The sequence below is a fragment of the Coenobita brevimanus genome, chromosome 67 (assembly GCF_032717465.1).
Source record: "Coenobita brevimanus isolate Jiangsu-jjx chromosome 67, ASM3271746v2, whole genome shotgun sequence".
Lineage (NCBI taxonomy): Eukaryota > Metazoa > Arthropoda > Malacostraca > Decapoda > Coenobitidae > Coenobita > Coenobita brevimanus.
In genome coordinates this window covers 33,737,800-33,765,514 of record NC_137020.1, presented here as the reverse complement: position 1 = coordinate 33,765,514, position 27,715 = coordinate 33,737,800, and the positions used below count along the sequence as shown (strand labels likewise).

At 42.9% G+C, this 27,715-nt stretch overlaps 2 protein-coding genes across 2 annotated transcripts; one reads left to right on the top strand and one right to left on the bottom strand.

Moving 5' to 3' along the window:
- LOC145405619 (sodium-coupled monocarboxylate transporter 1-like) lies at positions 1-10,348 on the bottom strand. Its single transcript, XM_080276946.1, has 14 exons — positions 10,270-10,348; positions 9,656-9,784; positions 8,360-8,493; positions 7,837-8,025; positions 5,708-5,862; positions 5,118-5,258; positions 4,504-4,633; positions 4,273-4,361; positions 3,360-3,478; positions 2,459-2,613; positions 1,771-1,946; positions 1,163-1,266; positions 467-637; positions 1-95 (listed from the first exon to the last, which is right to left on the bottom strand). Exons 1-14 carry the CDS (start codon positions 10,346-10,348, stop codon positions 1-3), a joined length of 1,866 nt encoding a protein of 621 aa, XP_080133072.1.
- Positions 10,349-13,138: 2,790 nt separating this feature from the next.
- On the top strand, positions 13,139-26,386 carry LOC145405618 (synaptotagmin-17-like). Its single transcript, XM_080276945.1, has 11 exons — positions 13,139-13,189; positions 14,560-14,709; positions 16,733-16,942; positions 17,839-18,033; positions 18,598-18,720; positions 20,000-20,077; positions 20,824-20,916; positions 21,374-21,535; positions 23,326-23,446; positions 24,142-24,369; positions 26,259-26,386. The coding sequence occupies exons 1-11, from the start codon at positions 13,139-13,141 to the stop codon at positions 26,384-26,386; spliced, it is 1,539 nt and encodes a 512-aa protein (XP_080133071.1).
- Positions 26,387-27,715: the final 1,329 nt, after the last annotated feature.

Genomic DNA, 27,715 nt, shown 5'->3' with positions numbered 1-27,715 from the left:
TTAGATTCGGGTTGGGTGGAATCGCAGACGACACGTGCCCCGCTTACAGAGGAGGCCCACACGACATAACACACATACTGGAGAACTGTACCACACTAAGACACAGACATAATACCAGTGGTGTAGGGAACCTGTGGCACGACCCCATAAAGATGGTTGCTTACTCACGGTCGACTGGTCTGCTAGGCTAGACAGACCGAGGCTAAGCAGCAATAACCATTGCAGTAATGAGAAAGGTAATTAAGACTCCATTCTTTCGTCCTTTATTATCTGTCATCACCGACATGCAATGGATTGTCATGGCCGAGTGAGGATTCTTCATACATTTCCTTAACGTGACCCCCATTTATATAGTTGATTCCACTGCGCAAAATATTGTTACTACTACTGCTTTTACCTTGTTCCTTCATGCTTATTGTATCTTCGTTGTTTTTAATAATGCTACTCCTACTGCAACTACTTATACCGTGTTCCTTCATGCTCATTCTACTTTCGCTGCTACTACTACTGCTGATGTTACTGCTACTGCTACAGCTCCTCAGTGTCCTGCAAAGTCTAGTATTTCTGAGCCAGCAGTAGAACCGAAGGCAGGTCTTGCTTACGGTATCCTCTGGTACTTCACTGGGATCTTCTCCACCTGGGGATAAAAAATGAGAGATGTATTGTCAGCAACCAAAGTTAGCTTACATTCCACACTCAGTGTAATTTATGTGACCACCAAGCTACTTTTATTCTTATTGCTTATTTGACAATCTACTTTACATTTAATGCTGGAGAGGGACGCCTTCAGGTGGTGGCACCGATTTAAGCCGGGGGCTTTTTTACCTGGTTATACAAATGTTCCTCAACTCTCTCCCTATCCCCCGAAGGAAAGATGGTGAATTGCAGGAAAAGGGGAACTTCAGTCTGCATTCCACAGGGTTTATATTCACATGAGCCTGAGGTCACAACGACAACAACAATCAGTTTGAAAAGTCTCATGATCTGAATAAAATCCTTAAGAGTCACCAATATAAAGAAGCATCGGACTGAAGGGATTAAGTCACCACGTGGAATGCAAAGCCATGATTTTTTCCCCTTCTTTTGGTACGATCAGCCTGCATGCCACATTACAGAGTGCAGTCAGCAATGATATAGGAGGATCTGGTGTGTTTTACCTTACCTAGGATGCAGGAGAACACTGTGGACATGACTATAGTGATGAGAATTCCGATTGCACCGTAGAGAGTGTAGGACAGGAGGTACAGCTGGAATATCTCATCTGGCCTGCAAAAAACAAGAAGAGGGCTTAGTTTCAGAGTCGTATTCTGTGAACCTTTGACCATACTGGTGAAGCACAGATGGGGAAGGGAACATTTCGCTGAGTTACGGTGCTAGTGGGGATGGTGGTTACTTTACTGATCTTAGAAAGCCTCCTAACAGCGAACGGTTAATGGAGACTCTATCTAACCCCCTCCAAATTGAAAAGCCTCTATCATTCTGAATAAAGTCTTAGAACTTCAAGAAATTAATTCGTTTGTAAAAAAAAAAAAAAAAAAAAGACTGTGGGAGTAATGGTGGCAGTGGTGTTGTCAATGGGGCGTCCATCAGTTGACAGAGGCAGCAGTTTGGGTGACGGTATGAAGAGAATTTATTTTACTGGCCTTAGCAAAATACCTCTAGTAGCAGAACGGTTATATATATTCCCTAATGTTCGAGAAGTCTCCCCTTAACCGTATATAAGTAGTAATAATAATAATAATAATAATAATAATAATAACAATAACTAACGTTTCGGTGGGTGTTATGGTGGTGGTGGCAGTGGTGGTAATGGTGGTGGTGGTGTTGTCAGTAGGGCATCCGTCAGTTGAGAGAGGCAGCATCTCGGCTGGCGGTGCATATAGCAGAGCGCCAACAGTGAGCCACATGTTGAAGGCAAGGCAGGTCAGGGATCCCAACAGGGCGCTCTGTCGGGGGAGAGGTGTGAGCGAGGGAGGATGTGGGTGTGAGTGAGGGAAGATTGGGCTTGAATGAGGGAGGAGAGGGTGTGAGTGAATATCTTTACACAAAACAGCAACACTTATGGTCTTTTGGAGGTTGTATGTTACAGAGATTTCTATCACTGTGGTATCCAACTATGTATGCTGAAAATAGAGGTAGTAAAGCGGAAGCCGACAGGAAAAAACAAAAAGAAGTAACAAAGAGTAAAAAATAAATGGCATTGATATTTTACACAAAAAAGTGAAAGGAAGAGCCTATTAGCCTATTCAGGAGCGTAGCTAAGACTAAAAATAAGTTGGTCAAAGGGTGGCCAAGCCTAATGACAGTGGTGGCCAAGGGAGAACTTTTTGAGGGGGTTCGGGAGAATTCCCCCGGAAATTTTGGATGGCCACTTCTATGGCCAGATATATTTTAGAGGTGGCTAAGGCCACACTGGCCACCCTTCTGTCTATTCATCGGGCAGCGATCCAACACTAACCAAGGCTGTGACCCAGGGGCACAGAATGGCGGTAAGGAATAAGCCGGTGGAGGGGCTGGCCAATGCCCCTGCGATAGTGTAGCTTGCCTGGAACAGCCCGCCCATTGAACCGGCCAGAATGCCCAATATGATGCCTACGCCGCCGGAGACCAACGCTGCAAACAAATAGACAAAGATGGCTTACATTAATGCCTGTCGATATATATACAAATATATATTACTCCAGCTTATCCTAACCAACAAACCTAACCTACCCTAACGCATCCTATCCATATATAAACCGACCTAATCTCACCCAGTCTCACTTAACCTAACCATGCCAAGCCTAACCAAGCCCAGCCAAGCCTAAAATTACCTAATCCAATCCAACCCAACCCAGCCCAGCAAAATCTAACCTAATACAACCCAACCTAAACATATCTAAACAGACGTGTTCCAACCCAATCTAACCTAATCCGTCAATAACTAATCGAGCTGAGCCCACCCCAACCTATAATGACCTCATCCAACCATTCCCAGCCTAAAGTAACCTAACCTAGCTTCACATCGGCCATCTAAACCTTCACTAAGAGTTGATGTGGTCTCTGAAAGTCTACTGATGCCACACGTAATAGGTGGTCTCTGAAAGTCTACGGATGTCACACTGAAAGTTTGGTTATGTGGTCTCTGAAAGTCTACGGATGTCACACTCAAAATTTGGCCCGTTCTGTGTACAAGTGGTGTGTGTGTGTGTGTGTGTGTGTGTGTTTTGATACACTTACATATAATCGTAGTAACAGTATTTGCTGTGGCTTCACTTGAGTTATAAAAAAAGTGGTAGAGGTTGTAATATAATCCTTCCATACCATAAACATTCACACAGATGTAATAGAGACAGAAAAATAGACAGATAACTACTTACATATGATCATAGTAAGAGTCTTTGCTTTGGGTTCACTGGCGTTGTTAAATACAGGTAGAGGTTGTAGTATGTCCTTCCATATCATTGCAGAGATGGCGTTTAAACACGATGATACTGAACTGAAAAGGGAAGAAAAAGACCTGACGTTACTGGTTATCGACGACACGAGATTTAATAGCCCTCGCATGACTGGCACAACTCTAGTAATGCGTTCCTTGCCCAGTGTCAGACGATTTGCCAGTCGGATTATAAATGCTAGCGTAGTACCTCTTCCTTAGCGATTTATTTTGCCTGTTACGCAAGGTCAGTTTTTTGTCATGTTAGTTATATGACGTTCTCCCTACGTGTCAAGTGGGGTTGGTGGAGGATTAGTGCCCCTCCCTGTAAAACAATGAACTCTAAGCTCTTGGCCACCCCGTTTGGGATACATGGCGTCTGGCAATGAATGAATGAATGAATGACCTTTCCATCAGTAACATACATGGGGATACGGGGTCTTAACGTGCAGAATAAATCGGTAAGGATACAGTGTTACCTAGCCTCCTGCACCACCTACAACACAACTACATGCAGACCAGCTGTTTTCATCCGACAGAACCGGGATATTTTCACATGTTAAAGGTGTGGTTGCGTGAAATTCAGTGAACGTCAGCAATGAGGTAATAATAAGTCTCCTTGGTTGCTAGTCATATCAACGTCTCGGTCTAAAAGTACTTGACTATCATTCAAGCTGAGAGGGGTTAGGAATTTTTACCGTGTGATAACAGACGACTCTCCTTGGCTACTAGTCAAATCAACCCTCCAGTCTGACTACACCTGGCCATTAACCGAGCTGAGAGGGATTGGGGATTCTGGCCAGGTGAAAACAACTCCTTGGTTACTAGTCAAACTGTCCATCGAAATACAAGCTGACCTGAGAACACCACTATAGACTGCTGCTACGAAGAGGCCGGGTAGTCCAGGAAGGTAACCCAGTTTGTCCACCACGAAGTATACCAGAATCTGTAGGTGAGGAGGACGAGATTAACCTCAACAGTAAATTAACATAGTGATGATGATGATGATGATGATGATGATAATAATAATAATAATAATAATAATAATAATAGCGGAAAAAAAGAAGAAGACGGAGAGAGAGAGTTACCTGGTCAATCTTCTCAATATAGCCAGCCGTCAAGGGATCACACTCTGCATACACAGCAAACACCACTAAACCGGAATAATATATAAGCGACCACAGAGCCACCAGTCCCACCACATTGATGGCCATCACGCTGCGGGAGAGAGAACATACACACCTTACAATCCATAGTCCGTGTGGATGTGACATTAGTATTTAAGAGACATGTGCACCTCTCTCTGTCTCTGTTTATCTGTCTGATATATACTGTTACGTCCCCGTCCCACACAGCCACAGGCTCCTATAGCAGTAGTTCAGTACAGGAAGGAAGTTGTCCAGTGAGTTGTTCTTCCTATTGGCAGCCTTTCAGTGTATAACAACAAGATCGGCTCAGGCATGGTAAATAAACACTGGCTTCCCAAGCTTGCGATCTTTATTCACCAGATAATTTAACTTAAAGCTTGCCAACTACATTTCACTGTTTTCATAAGTACCATAGCTATACAATCTTCACTAATCTTCTCAATAAAACTGCTGTTATTTCTTTCTGCTTGGTTTTCCTAGCACTCTGAACCCTACCTCACTCCACTCTAAGCTGGGAAAGGAGGTCTGGATGATGATGATATATAAGAACTCACAGATAAGACTGTTGCATAGTAGCCACGGATGCCCATCGCTGGAACTGCGTCTGTGACATTCCGTAAGTGGACAGCGAGAAGTAAATACCCAGAATTATGGTGCTCATTAGGGTGTGACGCTCCAGGGGGTCCGTGCTCAGGCTGTGGGGAAAGGCAGAGAGAGAGACATAAGTATTTTCCCAGTTCCGCCTGAAGAAAATTTACAACTGGCGAAATGCAATGAAAACCTTGTCTCTATTACTGCGTTTTTCAGAAGGTTCGACTTTTTCACCATGTAGTGGTCGAACTTTGGGATGATACTTCTTTCTCGGTACAGTTGCAGATAACATGGGCGTTTTCTCAAATCTAAAGAAAACTTAACTGATGGTCAAATGTAGTCACACTGAAGAGTTTATGTGACTAGTGAGCAAGAAGATTCATTGCTACCTCATAACTAAAGTTCATCGAATTTTTTACAACTACGGCGTAGTACTAAATTATGGCAGTCTGAAGAGAAACCGGCCGTAGTGTCTTGCATCAGGGTGACCTCTCTCTTAAGCTGAGTGAAATCGTCTTGTGGTGATGACAATGAGAAAGGGAAAAATACTAACTTGAAAAACTCGATGCGACCATATTCCTTGTCAATCTGCCAGGCACTGGGACCGCCACCAACTTCTATGCAGCCCTGAATGATGACCACCACAATCCCAGAGAACATCACCAGCGTCTGGAACGTGTCTGTATATACTACTGCCTTGGCACCACCCTTAAAAAAAAAAAAAAAAAAAAAAAAAAAATCATTTGGAATATCTCTGCCTTAGCCATTTTTTTTTTATATTACACCTCACTATCCAATAACTCCTCGCTATCCGAAAAATATCCTCACTATCCGAAAACTAAACAGCACAGGAGGAGAGACTACGATGCCTTATATTTATGCCTATCGTCGACTACACGGGGGAAATTAAGCAGCCATCACCATCATCATTATCATCATTTCCTCCTCTCTTTCTCACCCATGGACGTGGTGAGGACAATCTTTTTTTTTTTTTTAATTCATTTGACTTTAACTGGAACAAAAAATACACTTGACACTGAGAGAGAGAGAGAGAGAGAGAGAGAGAGAGAGAGAGAAATCAGGGTCTTGTCACAGTCCTGAATTATATACACAAAATAGACTCAATGCTGAAGTGGCCAACCTTCACGTAACACAACGTGATAAGATAGGTAAGATGAGGTGGCTCCATCAACCCACACACACACACACACACACACACACACACACACACACACACACACACACACACACACACACTAGCTGATATGGTAGGCAAAATGGTCTGTTTATATCATAGTTTTTATCTGTGTGCTAGAGCGATGTTCTTTTTATCGATTATTGCATTCTAAGGGCGCCACTTTCATTTCTGTCTTGCTATCTTCTATCTATTTCCCAACCAAGCTGTTTATCTTTTAGGCAAGGCTCTCTGCCATGGAAGCAATAACCATTCCAGGGAACATCAAGGAAGTACTGCCTGAGGGCCTCCCAATCAGCGGTTCCAATAGTGCCACAACCGACGTTTCTTTGGAGAGTCCACAGGCCGTACTGGAGCGATAGGACAGGTTAAGGTGATAAAGTTGTGATCGGAGGAGCCAAACGGAGAGAAAGACTAACAGTATAAGCAGAAGGATTAGTTGTAAGGAAGAGGTCAAGTATATTGGAACACTCTCCAAGGCGGTCAGGGTTACGGGTAGGGTGCTGTACAAGCTGCGCTTATAGGTCATTAAGGATAGAAAAGATGTAGGCTTGTTCACCAGGTGGATCAGTGAAAGGAGAAGAGAGCCAAAGGTGGTGGTGAACACTGAAATCTCCTAGAATGGAGATTTCAGAGAAAGGTGAAATGGATAGAATATACTCTACCTTACAAGTAAGACAGTCGAAGAATTTTTCAGTCAGTAGAATTAGGGGATAAGTAAACAGCACATATACAGCATATTTAGTCAGAGAATGACAGGAAAGCCGAAGTCAGAGAGCAGAGAAATAGGATGATTCAAGTTCTAGAACACGAGAGCAAGATATATCGTTTTGTACATACGCACAACAGCCATCTTTGGCTTTGAAATGAGTATAAAGTAGGAGGATACAGAGAAGGGTTTGCTATCAGTCGCCTCAGACAGCTGAGTCTCAGTTAGGAAGAGAAGGTGAGGTTTAGAGGAGGGGAGGTGGTGCTCAACAGAGTGAAAGTTAGAGGAAAGGCCGCTAATATTGCAGAAATGAAGTGATTCAGACAATGGTTCCAGGCATCTCGCTGGGTCGTCATCGGAAGAGGGGGTACATGGTGGGGGCATTTATGGCCCCCCTACCTAGGGACTCCGAGGCTTGATGTTGAGACGCCATTTTGCTAATTTTGAATATGAAGTGTAGTGTGTAATGTGCATATAGTCTGGTGTTGACAGTAAGAGGAACTTGTATTGGAGCGCATGCTGGCCCTCTCTCTGTGTTACTGAAACACTGAAGAAGTTCACCAAAGGGGGATGGTCAGGAGACAGTCCTGAGGGCTGATGAAATGGGAGCTCCAGCTCTCCCTGTCGTTGGTTTTCTATCCACCTTGGGAATACTGCCCTGCTCGACTGATACTACAGTGCATTCCCTGTACTGGCCATTAAAATAAACAATCAATTTTTTCTAAGTCTCGATCTTCCTAAAAATAGTGGATGTTACAAATGTGTCCCTAATACTTACGAAAGAAGAATAAATAGCGCAGATAAGACCGAGTACGATAACGGACGTGTTGGTGGAGATGGGAGTAACGGATGAGATGGCGAGGGAGGGGGCGTAGAGAGCGATGCCCAGGTAGATGAAGAGGTTGATTTGCTGCAGAATCGTTGCCAAAAGCCTGAGCCACCGCACCCGCCATCGCATCTCTAAAAACTGAGAAAATACTTCCCTCAGGTGTAGTGAAAAGATATTGTTTACTAAACGAGCCCGCCCCCCCTCCTTTTTTTTTTTTTAGCAGATGTGAAATAAATGCGAAACAGTTAAAATACAGGGGATTGTTTAGGTGTAATATATTTAATAAATTGTTAAAGAAGAGGTGCTAACACTTCAACAAGGCTACCTAATATACGGCTGGATACTCACGGTATAAATACTGATGAATCGTGAAGAGTAGACGACAGAATATCGTACAGGATGATAAAATAGTCTAATATATAAAATGCATTGCTAAAGAAAAAGTTTACGACGACTACGACGTAATACTTACGGCATAAATACTAATGAGTCGTAAAGGGTAGATGACAGGCATGATGATGAATGCTGTTAAAATCGCTCCTATGATTACTCCCCATACATTCATCCACAGCTGAGATCCATAGTAGTACATTTCCGACGAGTTGCCTGTAAGGTAATTTTTAGCTCTTTAGCATACTAGGAAATATTAATGTGTAATACAGTAAAAAAAAGTATCCCGTTGGTTGAACTCGCCCACACAACATAACACACATATGTAATGGAACACTGCACAGCACACGTGCCACATTATGACGCAGACACAACATCAACGGTGTAAGACCCTAGGACGACCCAATTGGGTCTGTTCAGTCAGGTGGACTGGGGTTATATAGAAGCAGTTGCAACTCCAGGTTCATCTGAATGTGAACCAGGTAGACTGCAAGCTGAAATTGCCCCCCTCCTGCAGTCCATCACTCCCGTTTCAGAGGATAGGAAGAGAGCTGAGGGGTATCTGCATAAACAAGCAGCGGAGCCGGCCAGATATGTCTGCCATGCGCGAAGGTGAATCTCACCAGAGACAACGACTCTAAGTAAATCACTCTGGAAGAGGTGTTATGGAACCCTCTATGTCATCTACAATACTCGTACAATCTAGAAGGCCAGTACATTTTGCACACCTTAATTATTCAGTTCCTTATTTAAGTTATAGGTGCCAACGGGTAAAGAGACCTTGCTGAGTCATAGATGCCTGTGTTAATAGGGAAGGATATATAAGCAGCATGTGGAGGTACCCCAAGAGACATAGACAAATGAGGAAACGGGCATTGTAGCGTTGACCATGTGAAAGAACGGAGAATGAAAGACTAGGAGAATGTGCGTAAGTCAGGTGGAGGAGGGAAAGGGAGATCTTGGAATGGGGTCTAGAGGTATACGAAAGAGTTGATGTGCGCTGGAAGGAGGGCAGCCTAACGAGGGAGGACAGGGTGACATGGAGGCGACTAGTTTATGACCACCTCTTCCGTGATTAAGTGTCTGGCTGTGGAGAAGCAGACAGACCCACACACTTTAGACAGACAAACAGATAGATGAATGGCTAGAGAGATACCGTAGACAGAGATACAGACAGGTATATAGATAGATGATATAGCATCAGAATTACGTTCCGAGGATGGATATGGCCGATACAACCAGCGAGAAAGAGCCACAAGTATCGGTGACCTTTGGCCTTCCAGAGCATAGGAGCCTGAGAGTGTTAATAGGAGCCTGAGAGTGTTAATAGGAGCCTGAGAGTGTTAATATGGAAGACATAGGTGCAGCAGTTACGTACCGAGTATGGATATAGCGGATACTACCCCAGCCAGGAGGGAGAGGGCCACTGGTATGGGCGACATGTGGCCTCCACCCATGAGGAAATCCTTAGAGTCACGCCCTCGACTCTTGAACCATTGATACATCCCTGCGGAAAACATGATCTGTGGGGAGGTCCATAGTTTGTGCATCCCTAGCTTGCAGAAAATATGGACGGTGATGGATATATTGTGCAACCCAATTACCATGTGCTAAGGTCATAGCTTGGGGTTGTACTCCAAGTTGCTTTGGAGATTTCGCAACACAATTGTCTTAGCGATTTATTCTGCATGTTTACACCTCGGGATCCTCTTGTATATAAAATAAACCGCTAAGGAAGAGGTGTTACTAAGTCTCTTTTGCCACTTAGGGCCGTATTCTAGGTGGCATAAGAGGTTTCGTAATAATTTTTGTTTAGGGATTCATTTGGTCAGCTGTACCCCTCGTATATGTTAAATATGTAGCTTTTTTGTAGACATGGTTTGTATCAGTGGCTTGGAGGAGTACGGGTATACTAAGGTACCGTAGGAGAGATAAATCGCTAAGGAAGAGGTGCTACCAAGCCTCCTATGTCAACCAGAGTACGGCACTTACCAATGAGGAACGAGATGCACAGAGAGGACGTAAACACCACATAATCAGCAGTGGCGAATGAAGCGGTTGATTCTCCCATCTTTCCTGCTTAGAACTGAAATAGGGACCTTGGCTGTACATTCAACAGTTGCGTATGACGCTGGGGAGGGACGTCTTCACGTGGTGGCACCGATACAACCAGGACGCTCCACTGCTTAGCTGAGCGGAAATCGCTAACTCCCCCCCTTGTCCTCTGAAAAAAAGATAGTTGATTATAAGAAAAAATCAGTTTCAGCCTGCAGTCCACAGGGTTCTGATGACTCTCGTGTGGTCGATAAGCATGAAATTTAACCCTCTCTTTGTCTATGATTGTGTACACTCGAGTTGTGCCGACCGTGAAAGGGTTAATAGTGCCAGTATAAACACTCTCAGGCGGGGTACTTGCTCCACAATCACTGACTCAACAATGACCACATCAAATCTTATGATATTAACTTTAAATATCGCCCCTTATGAAATCCTTCGCATTCCTTTCTCCTTTTTTTTTTTTTTTTTTTTTTAAACGCTTTTCAGCTTGGCACACTTCGTTTGTTCCCTCACCAGTTTGCTTCAAAATTGGCAAAACTGTTCCCTTGGTCAATAGCCCAGTTTTTTTTTTTTTTTTTTTTTTAATGGGGACAAAATGTCGTCATATACTGTACACACAAGCCAATTTTAAGACCTTATGTTCTTTTTTGTTCACTAATCATCATGACAATTTGCAAAAAAGCATGTCAGTGTACTACAGCAGTATAAAGACCATCCTCATTCCGTTGGTCACGTTGGCAATCTTTAGTCTTCCAATTTGATAGCTAACGTCCACTGGAGGGTGAGGCCACAAGACTAACATCCGCTGGAGGGTGAGGCCACAAGACTAATATCCACTGGAGGGTGAGGCCACAAGACTAACATCCACTAGAGGGTGAGGCCACAAGACTAACATCCACTGGAGGGTGGGGCCACAGGACTAACATCCACTGGAGGGTGAGGCCACAAGACTAACATCCACTGGAGGGTGAGGCCACAAGACTAACATCCACTGGAGGATGAGGCCACAAGGCTAATATCCACTGGAGGGTGAGGCCACAAGAGTAACAGCAAGTGTGATACTTGGGCCCATATCCTTGTCGGATAGGAAGGCTCCCTAGCACTTCTTCCTTAGCAATTTATTTTCCAGGCTACTCATTTACATCTTCTGTTTTACTTCCTGTATCTTTTCAGTGTAGACACTGCTTGCATGAATAACACAAAATACTATAGCAACGGAGCAGTATCAGAAATAAACCGGCAAGGAAGAGGTGTTAGTAAGCTTCCCAACGGCACGAGAATATTTTCCTTGATCTACAACCATTCAATAATCCATGACCCAGCAAACCCCCAGCCAGCACTCTGTATATTATCTGTATCACATCTTATACCAGAGTTCTAGAGTTGTTCGTACGGTGAAAGGATTATTGGTAACGGTACTCTCAGGCGGGGTTCTTGCTCCACAACCACTCGACAGTCACTGGTTCAACAATCTCCTGTACAACAATCTGTTATCTCCTAGTAGCGCCTCTTATGAAAATCTTATCTTGAAAAATGTTGATTAGTTAACTCCCATAACAGTGTGTCAAGGACCCTACAAAGCAGCTGACTACAGGGCACAAGATAGGAGTATTTCGTAACATCTATCCCTCATCGATTTATTCTACACCTTCGGATATTTCTTAGTACTTCTTCCTTGGCGCTTTATGCTAAACATTCTATCTTAGTATCCTCTTTCATGTCTGCTGTTGATGCAAATACTGTAGACAGTGACCTGATATATCTAAATAAGAGAATGGTAAGGTGCAATAAGCAAAATAAATAGCTAGGGAGATGCTGTGATGCTTCCAATGCTGCTTTGAGAACGAACCTATAGTCATTAACCCTTTAGCTCCCAGGGTTCCTGTTTGAGGGCCTGTGATGGAAGGGCCCTAAGCGTACTGCCCTCTGCCCATCAGCTCATAGTCGCGAAGCTCATAGGTCCCTACCCCGGGAGTCCCTTCTTTATTAACTTCTGATAATGTCCAGTTACGTCCTATACTGAGGACACTGGGCGAATTATTCTGGATACCCACTCACCTACATCCTTAACATCCTTCAGCATATAATGGCACTTTTCCTTTACAGATTACCATAACCCGCTCTTAGTTAGAACAAATACACTTTTTTGTCTTACAGCTATGGACAGACGATTTTATTCAGCTGAGAGTGTTAATCACTTGGTCGTGACAAGTCTGCGTTTTTATTCCATCGACGAAGAACGCACAACACGACCAACCTAGGCCGCGTACGAAACCCACCTTCGATCCATAGCGCGTCTGGACCAATGACGAGCCGCAGTCCTCAAATTCCCTTCGGCCAATGAGAATCGAGCTTACAAATGGACAGCCATTAGGGGTCGCCATTCCTGGGCGCTATTCTCTGCTAGATTTGGTATAATTCACTTTTATTTATTAGCGATTTTTAACGTCTAGCTATTTTAATGTGTGTTTTCTGTGGATGCTTACATCATGTTAGGGGTACTAAGGAGTTTTTCACCCTTTTTATGGCGATTTTCTGGATATTTTCTGTACTTTGCTGAAATTTAGCAGTTTTCGGCAAGTTTCGCTATCCCCGTCAACTCGGACTTGGCAACACCAGTTCCGCTCCCAACATATGGTGTGAAAGTTAGGGGAGGAATAGGGCCGATCATTTTGCTATTTATATAGAGTTGTAGCTAAGTGACGCGCTCTGTGGATGAGTGGAGGATTCGATGGAATATTCAGACAGCCGAAATCAGCTGTGAAGATGGTGGGAGAGGCGCGGAACTGAGGAAAAAGGAGGAATGAAGGGAAAAGGCGAGAAGGATGTGCAACAGGTTACGACGGGGGAGAAGGTGGGTGATGTATTCTTGTTCTACTTTAACTTGGCCTAAAATTGTCATCTCTCAGTCTCGATTGCTGACTGCAGTAGTAAAGGACCACTTGAATATGATGCTAGTCGCAAAGAAATGCTATGGACAGAATCTACAGCTGTGGTATTGTCTTTCTGCCACTAAGCTGCGTAAATTGAGGCGAAAGGGACGAAATTTTGGGCCGAGTAAAAGGAGTATAAACGGTTTATCTTCACAGAGAAAAGATCCCTAACCCCCTTTCAGCTCAGTTAATGGATGTGTAAGCTAATTAGGGTAAATCTGACAAGTAACCAAGGACTCTCATTCCTACCTTAGAATTACGGCTCATCAAATCTCAAGTTGGCTACGGCTCATCCGATCTCAAGTACTGAAGCTGTGAGAGCTGCCCAGTTCCATCAGATGAAAACAGACGGGCAATACACTGTGGGTACTTTCCTCTTTTAAAACTCACTGGGGAGTAAGGTGACATGCTTTATCGTATATTCAATAGTTCATTCACTTTAACTTCCTCAGATTTTTGTCCTTTTGCAGCCCATTCTCCGTTCAGTGCCCTAATAAGAATATACTGAGGCTCTACATGTTTCCCAAAGTACACCTTTATCATTAGCGTCATATTCTAGTATTAAGCAATCGCTACAGCGAGTATGGAGAATGAGAGACTGGCTAATGAGCGTATGTGAGGTGCAGGGGGAGCGGAGGAGGGGGCGACCAAGGATAAGACGGAGGGATGGCGTGGAAAGAATGAAGAATGAGAGACTGATTAGCAGTGTATGTGAGGTGGAAAGGGAGAGGAAGAAGAGGAGATCAATGGTGAAATGGAGGCAAGGAGTAGAGAGATATAAGGTGTGTGTGTTGAAGGGAGGGCAACCAAATGGCAAAGGACAAGGGGACGTGGAGGCGATTGGCCTTCCCTTACGGGCCGCCTGGAATAGACACTTTAGACAGACAACTCAGTATTCAAGGTGGAGAGATGGCAATTTTACACCTAGTTGAAAAGAGCAGAGTATAGCATTTTTACGTTGCGATAGTTTCGACATTTTATTCGTCTTTATTATTATTATTATTATTATTATTATTATTATTATTACTATTATTATAATTATTACTGAGCTGTATGGGTTAGAGTCTTCATAAAACCCTTGATGCCCCCATGCTGAATGAAACAAGCTGTAAGTAATAACAATACACAAGAGAGAGAGAGAGAGAGAGGAGAGAGAGAGAGAGAGAGAGAGAGAGAGAAAGGCAGACAGACAGACAGACAGACAGACCAAATCTAGTCCTAAGTGAACTAAGTGTAATCAAAGCTAAATTAACAAAGCATACATTAACTTAACGAACTTTACTTGCCTTAGGGTGAGTCTGTCGGGTGGTGGGGTGCCATGCAGAGGGTGTTGTGCTGGCGAGAGGGTCACAGATGCTGCTGCTGTTGGTGTTGCTGCTGCTGCTGCGCCGAGGACGATACATCACACACACGCAAAGCTGACATCAAGTACATCCTGCAGGTCTGGCTCTCCTTTTCCCTCTTCCTCCTCCTTCTTCTTTTTTTTTTCTTGATCCTGCTGTACTGAAGACCATACAGCACACACAAGCAAGACTGACATCAAGTACATCCTCAAGCTACAGTTCTGGTTCTGTACTGTCATTGTGTTTGTGTCAGTAGCAGTTACTGGGGGATGGCAGCCCTCAGTCAGACACTTGGATTCCCCAGTGACCCTTCCATTTGAAGTTTAAAATGTGTTCTCCGTTTATCAAAGTCCTTTATATTTTGTTGGAACTTATTTTGTTCCATTTCTCATCAGTATGGATATAAGTTACATAATGGCCCAAGTGGATCCCCCTAGAATAGGGCTTGTCCCCATCCTTGTGCCCCCATTTTATGGAGAACCGGCTGTACCATAGTTTATGATGGGTGGTATGAGGCTGATGGTGTTCACAGACAGCCTAAACCTTCTTATGATAATGATGATGGTGATGAAGATGCTTAATCTCTGTCTATCCACCACAGCTTCCTCTGTCAGCCCTCTACCCCTCATGTTTCACACCACTTCATCCTGCCATCTCAACCTCTGCTTTCCTCTTCATCTCCTTGTATTGATTCCCTCCAGGCTTTCTTGACCCCAAGTGTAGTGAAATTGGAGGGTCAGATTAGCTAGCAATCAGGGAGACAAACCTACAGCTCTCCATAATTCCACACTCATCTTTGTGACTAGTACCATATGCTTTCATTAAACTGTAAATACAACTCAGTATTCAAGACGGAGAGGTGGCAGTTTTAGGCCTAGGTAAAGTTATCGCTTATTACTAAGTGCCACTTGACCCAGAGATTAGTTAACATTGATAATCTTTTTCTATCGTAGATAAATGCGTATTGGGTATGGTTAAGTGAGAGACAGAGAGTCATTTAGATAACTAAAAGGTTTTTAATGATTATACGAACATTCTTCAATTCCCCGCCAATACTCCAAAAGGAAGGGGGACAATATTGGACTTCAGTCAACCAGGTTCAAGTCCAGATTAACCTGAGTCCATACTAACAAGCACAACAATAATAATTTAAACTGTCAAAATATGGAGCTTCGTTCAACCAGACTATTATTATATTGATTGTAGCCTAATAATTGATTATGTTTTTACAAATCTAAAAATTATGGATAAAAACAGGCTAAGCATTTTTTCAAGGAGGAGGCATATGAGAGAGTGGGCAGGGTGAGTTGGTGAGAAGGCAGCTTGATGGTGGAGGATAGGATGGCATGGAGAGGATTCATTTATGGCCACCTCTTCCAGAATTAAATAGAGATAAATAGACTGATGAATAGATAGAAATTTATCTAGATGAGGGAACAACACCAAGGTATGGTAAAACTAACGTAACTTCACCTTGTTATTTCTTTCATGTGGCTGAGATTTTCATCCATTTGCAGCCTGTTTTCCACAGTTCATTGGCAACACAAGACAGTACTATGGCCCTTCATCCTTTTCTTAACTATTTTTCATGACTGACAGCATATTTGCTTTTGCTCTGCATTCAAGATGGAGCGAAGGTCATTTTTCACCAAGTTAAAGTGAACAGGACTTAGAAGATGTAACACATTTTATAATCTTCTCCAATTATTAATGACTACAGTATGTACCAGATCAAAATTAGTTAGTGGTGAAAAACATATCAGTAGATAGAATCTGTATCTCTCATACACTGACCTTATGACATGTGTGAAACTGACAAGAAATTTCATGCTAATGCTGAGAAGAGAATAATTTCTGCATCTATACAAAATGCAACTGCAGTCGATGTCTGCCCACGTCTATCTCATCTGCGAACTACTTGTTGTGTGTACATTGCACTCTCTTTAACCCTTGAGGTGTAGGGGCCTGAGGCTCAGCTGCTGTACAGTCCAGTACATGTAAGGGTGGAGACCAACTTACTTCCCTTGATGGCATTTCAGTATTTGATCGAAAAAAAACTTCAGGCACTTCATGGGGATTGATTGTATACAAGGCTATTAATCATTTACCATTTATCCTCAGAGGCCAGATGAACCATCAAGTGACACAGCTTCCCTGGTCTCCATAACACGGCCACAACAGCATCCAGGTGGAGGAGCGACCACCGTAGACAGCCTGAGTGACACTGAGTCCCTCTCCACCACATCCCTTCTCCGCCACCAGTCTAACTCTTCCTCTCCGTCTTCATCTGTCTCTTCTGTAAAGGACCTTAAGTCTGATATATACCATCAGGTGAGTTTATGCTCTGCAAACCAGGTGACATCCGTTTAGTCTATTCATGTTACCACCTCGGTGGCTGAGTGGTTAGCATCACTGACTGCAAAACTGACGGCCTGTTAGCATCAAGGTCCAAAACCTGATGAGGGCAGCTGGTGCCACTAGACTCAGGTGTTCATCCACCTTTAGTGTGTTGGTAGGTAAAATGGATACCCATGGTAACACCTAGGGGAGGTAACTATGACAACCTGGATGATGCAGTGGCCATGTATCCCAGGATACTGAGTTTGTAACCTACCATAGGCTCAAAGGCCAGTGTTACCGCCAGACTTTGTTGGCATATGAATGTCTTTTTCACATGATGGCAGTACTTGATAAGTCATGATCTTGGGCCATTTCCCTGCTCAGTCCCCTGCCCCCGGAGGTCTCTGTGAAGGACTGCAATCCATGTTTTCCTTACTTTTCCTCTGGTCATATCAGCAGCTCCATCTTATAGTCCTAGCCATCTTCATTTTTTCCTATACATTTATACATAGCCAGATGCCTTAACCCTGAAAGGGGTGGCCAAGAAAATTCATTTCCCTGTCACCCTGTCCTCCATAATCAAGCATCCTTCTCTCCAATTCACGCCACCCCCACGAATAGACTATACATCTCCGTCCCATCCCTCCACCGCATCCTGTCTTCCTTTCCACGCCCCCCCCCCCTCTATTTCACTTACATACATTCTCCTAGTCAGCCTCTCACTTTCCATTCTCCGTACTTGACCAAACTATCTCAAGGTCCTTCGCTTAACACTTACCAGCACACCCTCATGAACACTGCAACACTCTCCAACTTCCTAGCTTAATAGTCTGTCTCTACCCAGTTCCATCTAGTGAAAATAACTAATACCTTTTTCCTATCCTCAGATTGAACTTCGCCGTTCCAACTCCATATCCTCCCGCCAGCTTCCTGTCATTGACGTGCGACCAATCGAGTTCTGGTCTGGGGTTCGAGGAGAGGGGGTTCAACCGCGCCTCTCAGGACCTCTGAGATCCCCTGTGACGCCTCGCCTTCTCCGTTGGTCAGACCCGAAGACCCCAGACTACGAAGCTCTAACAAAGGTGAACCAGTGGGTTGAGATTCATTAGTTCTCTGTTTATCATTCAATTCTTTATTGCCCCATTGACAGTGTGCAGGCCAGGTGCTAGGCTAGATACCTGGGGCGAGAGTGAACAGTTACTTTCCCTTAACTTTTCTTCACATAAACCTGCATATATGTAGTACAGTACCGGGTAATCCCTCACCTCTTGTGGTATTTGACTTTGCCGATGCCTCCTCCACCCCCCCCCCCGAGAGTAAATCATCACAAAATGCACCAGTTTAATGTGTATTTTGGCATAATTTAGCAGTCTGTTGTTGAATGATCTCAAAATACATTTTAAACAAGTAGATTCTAATGTGTGGTGACGCTTTAGGACATCACAAAGTTTTTTTTTTTTTGGCTATTACTTAGTTAAATTATGATGACAGTGGGAACCACTACGTGGAAATTTGTTTCGCACAGGTGTCCATATAACATAACCCCCATGAAAGAAGAGGACTTTCGGTATGGCTAGCTAAGGAAGAGATGCTAGAAAACCACCTAAGCTGATGGGAATACTGACTTACATGTTCTCCATCTCCAGATCCGGCCCCACCTCTATACTTCCACCTCATCTTCCCTTGAGGATGGACCAGATGATGATGCACTGGGACGAATTCACTTCTCACTGCACTATGATGCTGCTGCTTCCATTCTCTTAGTTAAGGTAAAATACATTCTCTCAGTTATCCCCTCAAATGTGCAGGCATGGATGGAGGGGTGGGGCATGAGACATATAACCCCTTCCCCATACAGTATTTTCAGAAGAGCAATGGTTATTTACAGTATAATAAAAGAACATTGTTACATGTAACTAAATGTATGCAGTAAGTATCTGATATAATTGTTATCACAGAATAATTCCATTGATTTTGTAATAAATTCCGAGGAATTTATCATTGAGCCACCACAAATTCAAACTCGTAGTAACTCTGCCAAGAATCTTCCCCCCTCCCCCTCATTCTAAGTGCTAGATTCGGCCCTGATACATTGTAGTGATATACCTGCATAGTTCTGCAGCCTGGTTATAAAAAGGTTCCTCTACTCCTTCCCTTTCCCACAAAAAGAGGATGGTGACCACAGGAGAAGGTGACTTCAGCATGCTTTCCACTTGGTTCGTGAACAGATGAACCAGTGGTCACAACAACAACAGTAAAGCTTTTTCACATGAGGTTATTTCAGTTAAGTTGTTTATAAACAAACATCTTTCCTTCGCTTGAAGTTCTTACACTAAGAGGTTGTTTGAAGTCAGAAGTAAGTGTTTTTTGTGCTTTTAATGCCTCATATGCTTCAGATGGTTAAGTGATTAGAAGGTCCCTATTGAAATGACGCCCTTGCATAGATTAAAGGACCTCATACATGTCTGGCTCATTGTACAGGCCACCTGAATGCAGCCTGTACAGGCAGCCTTAATTAAGGATGAAAGCCTTGGCCCCAACAACCCACACATGCTCAGTTTTGCCTGAACTGACTGGTTTATGCAGGCAACTGGACAGGCCGACCAGAACGTGTATGAAGCCTTAACAGTTTGATCTTAAATGGTAACTGCAGATTTTTCAGTCTTGTAATGCCACCAAGAGGAATAGGCCGGTCATCTACTCTCAAATGTACCGGACCGTGGTAGCCTAGCCCCAGGCCCATATGCAGTACCTTGAAGGGGGTAGTATGGGATTACCCCTGCATTATAATGCATTTACTTGAACTTGACAGAGATCACTAACCCCTTTCAGCGAAGTTGATGGCCATTTGATGTCAAGTTGGAGAGTTGATTTGAATAGTAGAGAAGGAGACTCATACTTCTGTAACTATTGCTCATCATATTCCTTGTAATCATAACATGCTATTGAAGTTCTGTGAGTGACCCATTTCCCTTAGATGAAAACAATATGACTAGTTTTACACCTTGACCATGCTTGCCTTTTTTCATTGGTTATCCTTTTTTACAGGTACTAGAGGCCATGGATCTCCCAAGACCTGCATGTAAGGACAGGAATGATTTGGCTCACTCTAACCCATATGTTAAGGTTAGTATAATTATCATCATTATCATCATCATCATCATCATCATCATCATCATCATTGTTGTCATTATCTTCATCTCTATCTTTATGTTCATCACCTTTGCCATCGTTGTCATCATATCATCTTCATCCTATCATTGTCATCATTATTGTATCATCATCATCATCATCATCATCGTCATCATTGTCATCTCTTATCCATATTTTCACGTATATGTTGTACATTGAATATTTCTCACTTCCTGCTGCTTACTTCTGATACTACTGCATCCTTTGTGGCCCTATCTCCTCGTAATACAAGTTGTACATAGTTTTCCCCTCAACTCCCTTTTTACATTCTCCCTCCCTCCCTCACCCCCTCCTCCTTCTCCTCCTCCTCCTCCTCCTCCTCCTCCTCCTCCTCCTCCTCCTCCTCCTTCCTGTTAGAGTGGCCTCAAACGAATTGCCTCCAAGTCATTCATTCTGTTCTTTGCCATCAGACTGCCCTCCTTTTGACTCACACCATCCACATTTATACAACTCTCCACCCCAACCCTTCACCACATCCTTGGTCTTCGCCTCCCCCTCTCTTCGTCTGGCTCACACCACTCATTCGTATACCTCGTCATCCTGTACCACCAACTCATCCTCGATTTCTCCCTCCTCCTCTCCCTATCCATATCATTCACATACAGTACAGTCTTCTAGTTAGTCTCTCCTCCATTTTCTCCGGCCTTAAGTGATGTTAATGTGTGTGACCTTATCTGCAGGTTTCACTACTCCCAGACAGCAAGAACTGCCACCAGACAACTGTTAAGAAGAAGACTCAGGACCCTGTCTTTGAAGAGACATTTTCTTTTGAGGTAACTGTAGTACTGTGTCCCTTTCAGTTTCAGGAGTGCCTTTAAGGCTGAAGGATGCTGACTGGTTATATCCAGAATATATGAAAAAGGAAAAAGATCCTCATATTGCAAGCTATAATGGAAATTGTTGCACTCATTTAACCAATTCTTTTTTTTCCAAGTGAATAAGTGTCTAACTAGCTATTATAATGTACAGTGTACAATTTATGAATCTGCAGACTTCTTGGACCCATCCCACAGATAAAAAGAAAACTAAGTCACTCTTGAATCTTTTTTGGGATAGAACCATTCTACTGACTGCCAAATTATGCATCTCCACCATAACCACCACAACAACACTACCACCATGGTACTTTCACTACTGCTACAGTATCATTCTAACACCATCTCTACCACCATCACTGCCACCAGCACCACCACCACAGCTTTACTAGTAATCTGTATCTCCCCTTCCCAGCTTGCATACAGGGAGGCAATACGACGAACGCTTGAGCTGAAGGTAAAGGACTTTGACAAGTTCTCGCGTCATTGTGTGGTGGGAAGGGTTTTGCAGCCACTCAGTTCCGTCAACCTGGCTCGCCCTGCTCGACTGTGGAGGCCTCTAATGCACTGTCCTCAGGTGAGTTGATGCTCTGAGCTGTGCAATATAGCAGTCGTCATTATAAGCAGCCTTTCTGACACGTGACGTACTCACTAAGTGACAAGCCAACTGGCTTCTTGTAATATAGTTGACTTAAATTACTGCATTCTTATTTTAGTCTTGTTGACAGAATACTTTGTAGAACATCGTCCTAAGAGATTTGTTTTGCACATTTGACCTTAACAGTCTCTTGTTTGTATGGATATACAGTACAGTATATCTGTCTATCTATCTATCTATCTATATCTATCTACCTATCTATATACTGTATATATATATATATATATATATATATATATATATATATATATACAGTATATATATATATATATATATATATATATATATATATATATATATATATATATATATATATACAGTATATAGATAGGTAGATATATATATATATATATATATATATATATATATATATATATATATATCATCATCATCATCATCATCCAATCAATAAGTCAGACTTTGCTTTAACTAGTTTAAGTTTTTAGACTGGACGAGCTTTTTGTCCAGGCTATTCCACACGTCTGTGCATCTACATGGAAAACTGTATTTCTTGATATCCTTCAAGCAACTTGGCTTTTTCAGTTTCATTCCGTGTCCTCTTGTTACCCTCTCATCCCATACAAACAGATCTTCTCTGTCAATTGTTTCCACTCCCATCCTGGCCCTGAACACTAAAGTCATGTCATCCCTCTCCCTGTTTTCTTCTGAGGAAGGCAGGTCTAGTTTTTCCAGCCTTTCCCTTTACGACAGATCTGCCAGACTAAGGACCATCTTGGTTGCTGTTCTTTGTATTCTCTCGATCTTGTTTATATCTTTCTTTTTATGTGAGGACCACACTACTGCCGCATATTCCAACCTTGGGCGGATCATGGCCATTATCAATTTTTTCATTATCTCCTCATCCATGTAATGAAATGCTACTCTTATGTTAGTCAAGAGATTATACGTCTCTATCTTGTTAATTTGTTTTTCAAGTGATAAATTATCTTGGACCAGCACTCCCAGGTTGTTCTCTTCTCTCGCTTTTGTGTGGTTCATTACCCGTCAACTAATTAAGTGATGGTCTCTTGGAACTTTTACCCATTTCCAATATTTTACAGTTTTTGCATTAAATTTAATTTCCCACATCCGGCTGCACTCATGAATCTTATCCAAGTCCTCCTGTTGCATTTTACAATCTTCTTCAACATCTGCATTCCTCATGATCTTTGCATCATCAGCAAACAGACTTGCATAACTGTTCATTCCATCTACCATATTGTTTACGTAAATCAGGAACATTACGGGTGCTAACACTGAGCCCTGCAGGACTCCGCTTGTTACTTCCCTCCATCCATCCTGTCTTTTATTACTGTCCTCATTTGCCTGTCTCTCAAGAAGTCTCTCATCCACTCCAAGAGATTCCCCTTCAGTCCTCCTGTGTTCCAGTTTCCACATTAGTTGCTTTTGGGGTACCTTATCAAACGCTTTCTCCAAATCTAAATACACACAATCCACCCAACTATCTCTCTCTTGTAGCACATCAATCGCCTTTGAGTAGAAACTCAACAAGTTGGAAACACGCAGCCTTCCACTTCTGAATCCAAACTGTGTGTGTGTGTGTGTGTGTGTGTGTGTGTGTGTGTGTGTGTGTGTGTGTGTGTGTGTGTGTGTGTGTGTGTGTGTGTGTGTGTGTGTGTGTGTGTGTGTGTGTGTGTGTGTGTGTATTATGTAGCCTCCCATCAATTTCCTCCCTTTTCATGCGGCAGGAGGAAGAGGAGTATGGTGAAGTCCTGGTCTCACTCAACTACCTCCCCACTGCTGGACGTCTCAACGTAGACATTATCAAAGCCAAGCAAATTCTTCAGACCAACCTTGTGCGTGGTGCAGGTATAGTTATGCCTTTTTAAGAGTTGTTTCTCTTCAAATAAAATCAATCAAATCAGATCAAATCTCAGCAAATAATGCCATGCTTGCTAGTAAGGAATCCCCATACTAATGTTTTGTGTGGACTGGAAGTTAAACCAAGTCCCAAAATCAGCTGATAACTTCCCCTATATTGCTGAAATCATACATGTATACATATGTAGCTACATACATACATACATACATACATACATAAAAATGATACCAAGCTTCCTCTTGAGTAAAATACGTATTGAGGTTAGGTATGATACAGCTGATGTTTTCTGTGAACTGAAAGGTAAACCAAATACTAAAACCAGCTAACTGCTTCCTGTTATAGCTACTGTACTACACCTCTCCAGACCCATATGTGGATGTAACACTGACTGCATTAAGAGGAACACCCTGTCATACTCTACTAATCATTATTTCCTTTCATACTGACCTTCCATAGTAACTGTATCAAATTGTACTAACATTATGCAACCCTACAACCATAGACCATATCATATGGTACTAATGCTAATCTACCTTACTTTCTATCTGTCTATTGCCAGATGCCTTAATCCCGTAAGGGGTGGCCACAAACAAATCGCTTCCATGTCGCCCTGTCCCCCGCCATTTCATTGCCCTGCTCCCAGCTCACACCCCACCCTCTCTCCTATACCTTACTTTCACAGACCCGTATATGCGTGTATCGCTTGTGGTGCGGGGACGTCACCTCAAGTCGAAGAAAACTAGCGTCAAGAGGAACACTCTGTCCCCTACCTACAATGAGTCCTTCAGCTTTCATGTCAGTGGGAGTGACCTGAGAGAGACATCGCTGGTCTTGACAGCTTGGGATTGGAATGGTGGTGTTATGAGGGACGAGTTTATTGGTCGAGTTGTACTTGGCCAACACCCATCAGGTCAGCTTTATCTTGTTGTTGTTACTGTTGTTGTTACTTTCGCTGTTCCAGTCAAACTCCTCATTCACCATCTGATTATAATGCTGTCTCCAGGCATCTTTAATATCCCCATTGTTCACCACTCCCTTTTCTTTCATCATTCGTCACACACTGTTCACCTGTGATATCTCTGTTTTCCCTCTTCATCTGATCTGCCACCTTAAATATCATATTCTTTCTTTCCACACTATTTAGGTTATCCACTTAAAGTCTCTGAGACTCAGATTTTGCCCAGCATACCTCTTTTTCCCCCTAGGTGCATAGATCCTCTTTTTCATCACCCCACTCCTTAAGCACCATGTCGCTTATCAATAACTTGTGTTGCTGCACATACTTCTCGCTCCCTACAACTTGAACGTCCCTCACCAACCTCCTATCAGCCCTCCTGACAGTGAAATAGTCTATCTGACAACCATTTCCACCAGGCTCATGTGTAATTAACCTACTCTCTCATTTTCTAAAACGTGTGTTGCACACAATCATGTTCATTGCCTCTCCAATCTCGAGTATCCTTTCCCCTTCTTCATATCTCGTACCATATGCGCATCCCCCATGTATGCTTTCATATCCTTGAGCTTCATCACCTATATGACCATTTAAGTCCCCACCCAAAACTACGATCTCATCATCCCCCATAGCACTTACCACACGTATTAAGTCATCCCAGAATCTGTCGTTTTCTACATTATCCAAGCCAGCCTGTGGAGCATACACTTATAAAAATGGAAATGTGACCCTACCAAACAGAATTATCACTACTATTATCCTTTCTCTCACTCTCATTACATTCTTAATATACTCCACCCATTTCTCCTTAGTCAGCACACCCACACCACCGTATCCCTCTGCCCTTCTCTGCCAAAATATCTTGTACCGACAAACTCTCCCAGCAAGCATTCTGGCTGATCCTCCCCTATTTGTTTGGGGCTGGTTTTTTATTTTTGTTTTACGGGTAGGGAGGAAGGCAATGTGAACGGCAGGCAGGCAGACTGGGAGGTAGGGAGACAGAGAAAGAGGCTGGTGAGCAGTGACATAAGGAGACTGGCAGGGATGCAGGTAGGTGAGCTGGGAGGTAGTGGGTAGATGAAAGAAACACATAGGTAGGCAGGAACGAAGGAAGTGTGGTTGACAAAGATGGTTGTAAAGGGGAAGGCAGTGAGGGAGTTAGGCAGGCACTGTGATAGGCAGGCAGGTAGGTGAGCAGGGAGGGAGGGAGGGAGATCAAAGAAGCAGGTCGGCAGGTAGGAAGGAACATAAAGGACTGTGATTAATTTCTGTGATAATGAAGTCTTATTAGCTGTTTATTGTCAGGAATTATATACAGTAGTTTTGTTAGTACTGATATGTGCTTATAAGGATATAAATAAGGATAAGGTTGTAAGAATAAAAGAACAAATATAAAAGTCTTGAGGAAAAGAGAAAAATGAATGTACTGTAATTGGTATACTGTAAGCATAGAGGAATCAAGACAGTGGTTATAGGGATAAAACAGAGCTGGATGTGTGGTGTGTTATAAGGATAAAACAGAGTTCGATGTGTGGTGTGTTAGAAGGATAAAACAGCTGGATATGTGGTATGTTATAAGGATAGAACAGAGCTGGATGTGAGGTATGTTATACTGCTTTTACTTAACCTGGCCAAAAATTGCAATCTCACCATTGTGAATACTTAGTCTTAAAAATAGATTAAGACTAAATAATATGCCAGTCATGAAGAAGCCCCAAGGAGAGGTAGTAGAGCTGTAGCTGTGTCCATTTCTGCTACTAATCAATGGGAATTAAGCTGCAAAATGCAAAAATTTAAGCCAAGATAGTGTGAAATAACTGTAGTTTCTGTTGTGTATGTTGCAGGTCCACACGAAATGACGCACTGGAGCAATATGATGGGATCGCAGAGACATGCAGTGGCCCAATGGCACTCCCTCCATGCACGCACGCACTGCGACCAGGTGTCGTCAGCGTCGCGTGCAGTGCCTTGAGGTGACAAGGCAAGTCGCAGGACCAAACAAGATGGAAATGAGCCACTCCCACAACTTTACTGCTAAGTTGTGGTAACATGAATTTAATGAGCTTTAGTTATGAGGTAGGAATATGTCTCTCTGGCTACTGTAGTTAGTTTTATAACCAGACAGAACTCTAAGTTGTGGCGACATGAAGTTTAATGAGTTTGATTAGATGATGATGATAATGATGATGATGATGATGATTTAGTTATGTGGTGGAAATGAGTCTCCTTGGTTGCTGTTTTTTTTTTTTTTTTTTTTTTTTTTTTTTTTTTGTATACAATTGGGCCAGTCCAACATCTTGAATACTAAGTCTGAACCACTCCCACATCTATATGAGTAAATTATGGTTGCTTGAAATTTGATGACCTATAGTTATGAGGAAGGGGATGGTTCTTATTAGTTAACAGCCAAATGAGCCCTCCATTCCCACCATGCTTAACAGTCTGCTGAAGTGAAAGAGGTTTAGGATCTTTGTCAGGTTAGAGTAAGTACATTATAGTGCTGTATAGGTTATTCTCATTTAAAATTGTTTTTCTCTGCTATTGTGGTAGGTGGGGGCGCTCACCACCCACCCACTCGATGTAGTGCTGCTCTCATTTGTCTACCCTTTCCTCTCCTCCGTCCTTCTTTCCTTCCATCCTCTTCTGGCCTTTTTTACTTTATTCTTTCCTCGTCCTTCTGCCTACGGGTGACTTTACACTCCCTTTACACTCCCTCTTCTGTCTTTCCTTCATTCTTTCCTCTTCCATCTGCCTGTGGGTGACTCTACACTGAGTGACAAGCCAAATGGTTTCCTGTACACAAGGAAACCATTTACCATGCTGGGTGGTAACTATATAACCAAATTTTGGCGCCTTGTGGTTTAGTGGGTAATTACGGCGCTCCAGTCGGATTGAGCCCGTGTAGGTTTACATCCAAGGGGTGGTTGGGGTTTATTGTTCCTGTAATGCCACTCAGGGATGAGTGAGGCTGGTCACTCTCATCTTAAATGTCAGGACCAACATGCCTAGCCCCGGGCTTCTACGTTCCTACGTTCCTCATGGGGCAACATAGGTTTGGATGATGGATGGATGGATGGATGAGTGATAATGAGTCTCCTTGGTTACTAGGCGCATATTTATTTATTTTTTCTATCTGGTGGGACAGAGCAAGAAGTGTTATTACTATGGTATAATATGGGTGAAAGTTGTCTGTGAAATTTAAACTATTATTAGCCAAAGTAGGAGAAAAATAATGTGCTTCAGTAAAAATAAATCACTTAAATAGACTTTGCTTACACCCAAAGGTACTGGGCAAAAGGCA

What these genes read in the sequence shown, in the direction of transcription:
- LOC145405618 (XM_080276945.1), top strand. Translation starts at nt 13,139, where the DNA reads ATGAAGGGAAAAGGCGAGAAGGATGTGCAACAGGTTACGACGGGGGAG. An exon ending in CTTCCATTCTCTTAGTTAAG is followed by an intron (nt 18,721 to 19,999) that starts GTAAAATACATT and finishes CCTTTTTTACAG; the next exon opens with GTACTAGAGGCCATGGATCT. An exon ending in AAGAGACATTTTCTTTTGAG is followed by an intron (nt 20,917 to 21,373) that starts GTAACTGTAGTA and finishes TCCCCTTCCCAG; the next exon opens with CTTGCATACAGGGAGGCAAT.
- LOC145405619 (XM_080276946.1), bottom strand. Translation starts at nt 10,348, where the DNA reads ATGGGAGAATCAACCGCTTCATTCGCCACTGCTGATTATGTGGTGTTT. An exon ending in GCGCTATTTATTCTTCTTTC is followed by an intron (nt 5,863 to 7,836) that starts GTAAGTATTAGG and finishes TTTTTTTTTAAG; the next exon opens with GGTGGTGCCAAGGCAGTAGT. An exon ending in GGTCGCATCGAGTTTTTCAA is followed by an intron (nt 5,259 to 5,707) that starts GTTAGTATTTTT and finishes CTTTCCCCACAG; the next exon opens with CCTGAGCACGGACCCCCTGG.